Below are 8,663 nucleotides of genomic sequence, written 5' to 3' on the forward strand. Positions count from 1 at the left end.
TTTACTGCAAATTCCACCACACAGATTTCAGGAATATTACTTTGGTTTGGTCCAGGACCTTACAATTACTTTGGAGCTGGATGACAATATTTTGTGGGATCTGGATGCAAATATTTTTTGAGACCTGGACCTATTTTTCGGGACTAGGGCCACATAGTCAATCTGTAAGCAAAGGGGAAAAGCGATGAAGTAAAAGCTGGATGCCCAAACTTSTGTCTTCTCCTCCTGCAGTCTCTAGAAGACCTGGAAGACCAAAAACGGAAAAAGAAGAAAGAGAAGATGGGCTTTGGCTCCATCTCCAGGGTGTTTGCCCGGGGCAAGCAGCGCAAGTCCCTCGATCCCGGGCTCTTCGATGGGACGGCCCCYGACTACTACATCGAGGAGGACGCGGACTGGTGACGGCGCCGGAGCCTCTCCCGGCCCCGCYGATGTACATATCCCAAATCCCAGATCCCAAATCCCCCGTCCCACATGTGGACCTGTTACCTGTTGTCATGGGAGCGATGCAGCTGTGTCGTAACTTCCGTTTTTTCCCCCTTTTTTCCATTTTTTTTTTGGTTTTTCTTTCCCATCTTGGTAATTCCTTTGTCGTCACTTCAGTTTGTCAGTTTGGATTGGGGTTTTTTTTTCTTGTTTTGGGGAGGTATTTTTTTGTTCCTTTTTTTCTCGTTCTTTTGACAAAACTTGAAACTTGAAGGACTGCTGTGTCTCTGTAAATACCAGAAATATTGTGCACTTTGTGCTTGTGACGTCTCTTGTCCAAAACCCGCTGTTTTCCGGAGCCCAGCCTGTGGAATGTCCTCGCTTGGGGATGAAGGACCTGCCCAGCTGAGGGATCTTAGAGAGAAAACACACAAAAACAACAAGAAAATCTCCTTGGCTGTGATGTCTTCCTGGCCGAGCCCCACGGAGGCGACCCGGGCTGCTTGTAACGCCTGCCGGTCTGGAAATAAGTGTTTTAACGTTCCTTTTTAGTTGTTTTAATTTATTTGCACAAACCCAGAGGAGCTATTCTAACTAAATTATTGCAGAGGTTTTGGGATTTTTATATTTTTCCACGTCAGTTGGGATGGGGCGGGGAGGAAGAAGGGGGTGTTTGTACTGTACTGTCCTGGGAAGCTGCTGCTGGGGGAGATTTTGGGGTGTCAGAGCCGTGGACCCCTCACCCCGTGCTCCCTCGGCTGCTCCAGGAGCACTTAACGCCTTGGAAAACGCAAACCTGAACACGTGCCGGGAAATCTGGCAGTGGGGGAAGCTGGTGGGAGCTTCCCCTGCTGTTTTTCCCTGCTTTTTGAGGGGGCTCACCCTTTGCTTCAAGTAAAATTTCGGGGGATCCGGCATGAGCTGGGAGCGGGGGAACGGCGATATCCCGAGATATCCCRTATCCCAAAATGCTGCCCAGATAGGGCCGGCCACCCCGCTCCGGTTTGGGGTGTTACTGCCGTCAGCAGGGGCTGGGGAAATCGGTACGAGTCCCCACCTGGGTGGGGTTTCTGGCTCTGGGGTGATTTGGAAACACAAGTGAAGTTTGTTTTTTCCAAATCCCTCGGAAATGCCCCCAAACCACCCGGCCCYGGCGCGGCGGCCGCTTCCCCTCTCCACTAACACGTGCCGCACTCTGCTTATGCCAAGATAAGTACCTTATGCTTTAATGCTTACAATATAATTTTAAGCTCTTAAAAAAAATGTATTAAGATTTATTTAATGAACTATAATAGTGTATTATTTTTCTTAATTCCGATACGCGCGCCCTGGTTGAAAAAAAAAAAGGAAAAAAGGGTATTTTGTCTTAAATCACCGAATTAAACCAATGCCCTTGCGCTGTGTATTCCATTCCAAGGGATGATGCAGAGAGGCCATGGAGGGGATGACAGAGGGACCAACCCCCCAGGCTCTCCTGGGGTGGCAGGGCAGGCTTTGCCCCATGGCATCTTTTCTCTGCAGAGAAGCATTTTTATACATTTTGTTTCTTTTTTTTGGGTTTTGTTTTATTTTATTTTTTTTGTTTCTTTGCGTTTTTATAATTTAAACTCTAAACCACCAGAACAGACGAGCGATCTCCTTGTTAYCGAGTAGTTTCCTTTGCATTTCAGCTTTTTTGTAAATTAGGAAATAATTCTAAAAATTACTAAGAGGATGATTTATTTAAAAGAGAACTCGCTAAATAGCATATGAATTATGGGTAACATTAGATTTAACTTTTCCCCCCGTGAGTGGGGGAGAATCCTTGAAGGCATGGATGCAAATATAAAATTATAAAAGATCTAAATAAAGCTTATTTTAAAGTATGGATGAATTCCATGTGGTTTAATTGGAGACCCTGGACTGGTGTTGGCATCTCTTTCGTGGCATCAGGGTGCAGGACACACCATGAATTTTTGGGGGACTCTGGGATGATGGGGGGATGCAGGAGAAGACTGGACAAGCTTTTCCCAGCACCAGTTGCCAGCCAAATGTCTGCTGCCACATGCAGTGATTCTGGCAGAACACTGGGACCATCTGCATCCTTACAAAATGGGCATTTCAAGGGTTTAAGGTAAGGATTTGGGGTGAGCAGCCAGATGTCCCCCTCGGGTATGAAAAATATAATGAGAAGGACCATGAACAGCAGGAGGGATGGAGAAATCGGAAAGTGTTGTGCTCAAGCTTTTATAAATGGATAAATTATTATCCATTTACAGGCTGATAAATTGTGTATATTATTCAGATGACATTGGTCACCCATAGGGCTGTGCCAGCACTTCCAGTGGGGTCTGATGCCTTTTTAGGGTCCGTGGCTGTGTTTTCAGGCTGGAACAAAGACAACCTGCAATGAGTTTCAAGCCCATAATGAGTGTGCAGATCAAGAGATGTACCTTTTATTCATTTTTTTTTTCCTACCAAAACAGCCTCCTGGGGTTGGGAGCAGCTGCAGAGCAGGTAAGAGCCACCATAGTGTGAAATGGGGTGAGCTGGAGCAAAGAAAGAGAGGGAAAACTCAGGAGCCAGCTGGCTCTCCAGCTTATCACCTGCATCTGGAATCCAGCATTAATGGGAATTAAAAATGGCATTGAAGGGTAACTGCTGAGCACAGCAAACGTGAGCTGGGCGCAGACTCTGGTGGGGTTTGCTGCACTTGGAGCTGTTCCCTGCTAAGAATTGAGGGTGTCCTTCATGCATGGGATGGGCTAYGGGTGCTCATCCATCCCATCCATGGTTGTAAAAGCTCTGGGTGGCCTTTGGGAGGCAGGAATGTGGCAGAGCCATGGGTGTCACAGCAGTCCTGATAATGCTTCTGCCCTTGTGCCATGGGACAGAGCAAGCAGAGGAGCCACACTCCCTGTCTCTGGGAATGCTGTCCTGGGCTCAGGGGGCTCTTCTTGGTGCTTTGCCCCCATTACCTGCATTTCCCTGGCAGTGGAGGCTGCAGGAGCTTCATCCTTGTGTATCCCTGCTGAGCCCCTGCCCCATCAGCCCCATCCCTGCTGTATACCCCTCCCCTCAGCCTCATCCCTGCTTCATCCCAACTACATCTCCATCCCATCAGCCTCATCCCCAATGCATCTCCATCCCATCAGCCTCATCCCCAATGCATCCTTGTCCCATCAGCCTCATCCCCAATGCATCTCCATCCCTTCAGCCTCATCCCTGCTTCATCCCAGCTGCATCTCTGTTCCGTCAGCCTTATCCCCACTGCACCCTGTTCCCATCAGCCTCATCCCCAATGCATCCTTGTCCCATCAGCCTCATCCCAGCTACATCTCTGTCACATCAGCGTCATCCCTGCTTCATCCCAGCTGCATCTCTGTTCCGTCAGCCTTATCCCCACTGCACCCTGTTCCCATCAGCCTCATCCCCAATGCATCCTTGTCCCATCAGCCTCATCCCAGCTACATCTCTGTCACATCTCCGTCCCATCAGGATGGAGCCTCAGCATCCATCGTCCCATCTCCTTCCCATCAGGATGGAGCATCTCCGGCCCCTCATCCTAATCCCCACTGCATCTTTGTCCCATCAGCCTCATCCCCATTGCACCCTCATCCCATGAACCTCATCCTTGTTGTATCCCTGCTGCATCCCCATGCCATCAGCCTCATCCCTAATGCATCCTTGTCCCATGAGCCTCATCCCAGCTACATCTCTGTCACATCAGCGTCATCCCAGCTGCGTCTCCATCCATCAGCTTCATCCCCAATGCCTCTCTGTCCCCTCCGCCTCATCCCTGCTTCATCCCACTGCCATCAGCCTCATCCCTGCTTCATCCCCCTCCCATAGCCTCATCCCCGCTCCATCCCCGCCGTTCTGGTTGCTCCAGTACCGCGCTGCGCTGCTGCCACCGTGTGAGCGATCCCCGCGTTCCTGCGCCCCGGCTGTGTTTGTTTTAGGAGCGCCTCGCCCGTTTTGGTGCCCTTTGCACAGCGCGCGTTGCTGCGCAGATGCTCACAAGAGCCTTTTCCCCGACTGGGAAAGGCAAATATCCCAATGCCGCATTGGGGTGGTGTGTGGGATGGCCGGGGTACCCCACAGAGGGGCACCCCATGTCCCCGGCGCCCTTTGCTGAGGTGTAACCCGGCTGTGTCAGTCCTGGCATCGTCTCTGGGTCACCTTACGACAGAAGCTGTGTGTACCTGCCCTGCCACAGCCTTGCACCGGTAACCTGTGGGTCAGGAATGGGGCTGAGAGGTCACAGCAGAGAACAGGGGTGAGTCTGGGGCGTTTCCTGCCTCAGCACTGACTCAGCCCGTGGCTCTAGCAGGTGATTTCCCCAGGCTGGATTTTTGGTGATGAAGAGCTAACCCCAAAGAGCTGCATCAATCATYGGCAGGTTGGTGGGGTTTGGTGTGGGGACAGTCACAGCGTGGGAGTGATGGTGGTGTCTCCCCAAACGCTGCTGTCAAAGGCTGCCACTGAGGCTGCTGGATTATTGCTCAGGACCGCTGGAAATTTGGGAATGTGCCTGTCATTGATTCTACCTATTTCCAGTGCGTTTTCCCTGGAGGTGTTTTCTACCAGTGCTGYTTTGTGTGTCCAAAGCCATCACTGGGAATGCTTTTGAGTCCTCAGCAGTGCAGCCCTGGGGATGCAGCAGTGCCTGAGGCTCTYCCTCACTGCGGGCATCCTTTGGGGCATTGTGCTGTGCCATTGTCCCTGCAGCTGTCCCCAGCTTTCCATTGCCCCACCCTGACCCCACCACAAGCACCAGCAGCTCTGCTCCATCCCCCATTCTGACACCAGAACTGCGGTGAGGCCTCACATCCAGGTGAGAGGGTTTCCATGGGGTTTTATCATTGCTGGTGATTGATTTCCCAGCATTTTCATGGTCTTGGGCACAAGCCCTCATTCACCATCTGCTCCTAATTTTGAAAAGCTACRTTAGGCTCTGCTCAGCTCTTTTAAATAACCACCAGCGTAGCTCTTCTCCTCCAGCCGTGTTCTCCACAAGCCCTGGGTCTCCTATTCCCAAATCCTGCCCAAACCAGAACCTCCCCAGAGCGATGCAGCAGCTCCAGGAGGAAGCAGCAGSTTATTTACCGTGATTACTGTTAACACAGCGGCTTTATTTACGCCGTGTCCCAGCTGCAGACGGTGACCTGGCACCRCGGTGGTTGAACTGGTTGTACCGGAACGGCCACATCGGGGACACCGGATCCTCACCCCGCCAGGAGATGCCGGCAGGGAGCACCCTCCCACCGGCAGCGTGTGGAAATGCCTCCCAACTGGCTGGTTTTCCTCTTTTTTCCCCACTTGCATGGCGGGTTCCCAGCCTGCAGCCCGGGCAGGGACTGTAAATTGGCGTGTGGAAACTGAGGCATGAGGAAGAGAGCCCAAAGTRCAGAGCAGTGTGTGTGGGCTGGGAATGGGATCTGAGGGAGCGTGTCACGGGGCAGGCTGGGATGGGATTTCATCCTGGGGAAAAGGTGGGGCCCTGCCATGTTCCAGTATATATTTATATATATATATATATATATTATATTGCTGGTGTTAATTCTGGTGTTAATTAGCTGTTAACTCTATTAATCATCAAATCACAGAATAGTTTGGGTAGGAATGGACATTAAAGCCCATCTCATCCCCCTCCTCCATGGGCAGGGACACCTTCCACTATCCCAGGCTGCTCCAAGCCCTGTCCAACCTGGCCTTGGACATTTCCAGGGATGGAGCAGCCAAAGCTTCTCTGGGCACCCTGTGCCAGGGCCTCCCCACCCTCACAGGGAAGAATTTCTTCCTCATATCTAATCTGGATCTACAYTCTGCTGGTTTGAACCTGTTTCACCTTGTCCTATCACTCTATGGCCTTGTAATATAATAAAACAGTGTAATATAGTATAAAATAGTATAATATACTATAACATAAATGTGCAGTCGTGTGGTTTTACTGACCCAAATCCCAGGGATGGGCTTTACCTCTCTCAGGACAAGCCATGGAGCTGTGGATATCCAGCWGTCACTTGGAGCAGTGCTTTTGGCTCACTGTTGGAAAGGAGCAATCCAGGRAGGTGTCTAGGCTTCCAGTGGTGACTTTAACACACATGCTGAGCACCTTTGAACAGGAAAAAAGCAGGGAAAAGTGCCAGGGATCAATTTCTAAGGCAGGATAATGTGAGCTCCTGGCACCTCTGCACGTAGCAGGGCATCAGATGCCCCTCTGAAAGGCTCTTTTGTTGCCTGCTGGTGGCTCTGGTGGGGCTCCAGTTCCCTCCTTGGCATTCCTGTGCTCTGTATCCTGCATACCTGGCTGGATRAACACCCTGGAGAAATCCCAGCCCGCCCTGGACCAGGCAGGGAGTGTTTGCAAGGGGAGGATTTGAGCTGCCTCAGATAAATCCCTGCACTGGGATGGCTGGAAAGGGAAATGAGCCCAAGGGATGGATGTGAATACATTATCCCACAAAGCATCAGGGACAGGCAGGTGCCTCAGCAGCCATCCAAAGGGTGAAGGAGAGCCCCCCCCTGCTCGATCCTTCTCCACTGGCACTGAAAAGCCCATTCCTGGCTCAAATTCAGCTTTGTGGAGCAGGAACCCGAGGAGCTGCGTTATGAATGTCCCCTCTGTGCTCATGGTCACCAGAGCCCCTGCAGGGGGGTGACCTGGCTGGGGCACGGAGCTGTCCCTGAGCCAGATTGGTGACAGTGGCTGTGTGAAATCCATGTGCCCCCCTCTTTCTGACAGAGAAAACAATTCCCTGGTATGTCTCCCGATGCTGGAGCTGTTTGGGATGTTGGGGTTGTGTTTGGCACAGGAAGGTGGAGAAGGAGAGGGGGAAATCCATCTGAATCCATCTGAATTTGCCTGAGCCAGGAACCAAGCCGGAAAATGCAAAATAATCCATCCGAGGGAAAAACAAATAAATACAGGTTATGTTTAATAATTATTTCTTTTTATAGCAYGACTCTAGGAATTTCTCTTTGATTAGAGGGGGTGATATCGGTGCCATGAGCCAGGGCAGGTGAGTCAGTGGAAAATACCGTCAGCTCCATGCGGGACTGTGCTCATAGGGAGAGATCCAGGGAAGCAGGGTGGGTTTCCCAAGCATCCTGAACACCCCAAGGCAGGGCTGTGGAGCTGAGTCACGCCCGGTGATGTGACAAGTTTCGTTGGGTTCGTGATGGTTTTTGACTCGCAGGGTTTAAGGGACAGGAAAAACTGCAGTGGCTGGTCCAGCAGCATAGTGATGCAGGTTTTTTTTTTCGCTTAGATCGGGGGAAAACTCATCCTGAGTATCATCTCCAACAGGATTTGAGTCCTTGGTGGTGTTTATTATTACAGCTGGGTGTGAGAAGAGCCTGGAAAAACACGTCCCGGTTGCCACTGGGAGGGCAGCCAAGGAGAGGTGACACTGGACACGRCCCTGGCTGCATTGAAGTTTGCCARAGCCCAGCTCTGCTCCCCRTGGTTCAGTCTGGAAACCACGGGGATGTCTGGCTATGAGGCCAAGGCATGTGGCTAGGAGCTGTGGGGAGAGACGTGCCTGGCATGGCTCTTTCTGGCGAGTGAGTGGTTAACAGGGAATGTTTACGGAGAGCAGCAGACTGATAAAAAAAGCGCTTTCCAGGCTGCCTGTGAGTGCAAGCTTGGCTTTGCAGGGATGTTGGCTTTGCTCTGTTGAATGGAGTGTTTGGGATCCCTCAAAATGGGGCTTCTGCAAACAGAGGTCGGAACTGATCGAGGAAAAGCTCTGCTCATCGGTACAAGYTGGTTTCACAAAGCAGGCACACTGCAAGATGCATTTTAAACCACAGAATAAAAMCTAAAACTTTCATTAGATGTCGGGAATATTTTTTTTTTCCCTGTGAGGGTGGTGAGGCCCTGGCACRGGGTGCCCAGAGCAGCTGTGGCTGCCCCATCCCTGAAAATGTYCTTGGCCACGYTGRACAGGGCTTGGRGCACCCTGGTCTGGTAGGAGGTGTCCCATGGGTGGAATAATAAGAATTTTAAGGTGCCTTCCAACCCAAATCATTCCGGGATTCCATGAAAGCAGMGAGAGGGGCTGTGATGCATCAAGCAGGGACTGCGAGCGCTCCATACCCATCCCCAGTGTGACCCACACCTGATTTTGGGGGTGTCCCCAGTGCTTTCTGGGGGGTTTCCCTACTGCTCTTGGAAGTCTGCTGGGTTCCGCCCCCTCCTTTTCCCCGGCTTCCCGGAACGGAGCGCGGTGCCCGGGGCCGGAGAGCGGCGGGGC

The 8,663-nt window shown here is 51.6% G+C and overlaps 1 protein-coding gene across 6 annotated transcripts in view; it reads left to right on the forward strand.

Annotated features, from left to right (window-relative positions):
* KAZN (kazrin, periplakin interacting protein) overlaps positions 1-2,288 on the forward strand; it is a 204,637-nt gene extending 202,349 nt beyond the window's left edge. For all 6 annotated transcript variants that reach the window (XM_057375589.1, XM_057375590.1, XM_057375592.1 and 3 more), the window contains one exon: positions 232-2,288. In XM_057375589.1, coding sequence (XP_057231572.1) covers positions 232-399 — 168 coding nt within the window. In that variant the 3' untranslated portion in view covers positions 400-2,288. The remainder of the gene's footprint in view (positions 1-231) is intronic.
* The last annotated feature ends 6,375 nt before the right edge of the window (positions 2,289-8,663 follow it).

Source organism: Malurus melanocephalus, unplaced genomic scaffold, assembly GCF_030028575.1.
Source record: "Malurus melanocephalus ecotype Western Australia unplaced genomic scaffold, MMel_1.1 scaffold_253, whole genome shotgun sequence".
Classification (NCBI taxonomy): domain Eukaryota; kingdom Metazoa; phylum Chordata; class Aves; order Passeriformes; family Maluridae; genus Malurus; species Malurus melanocephalus.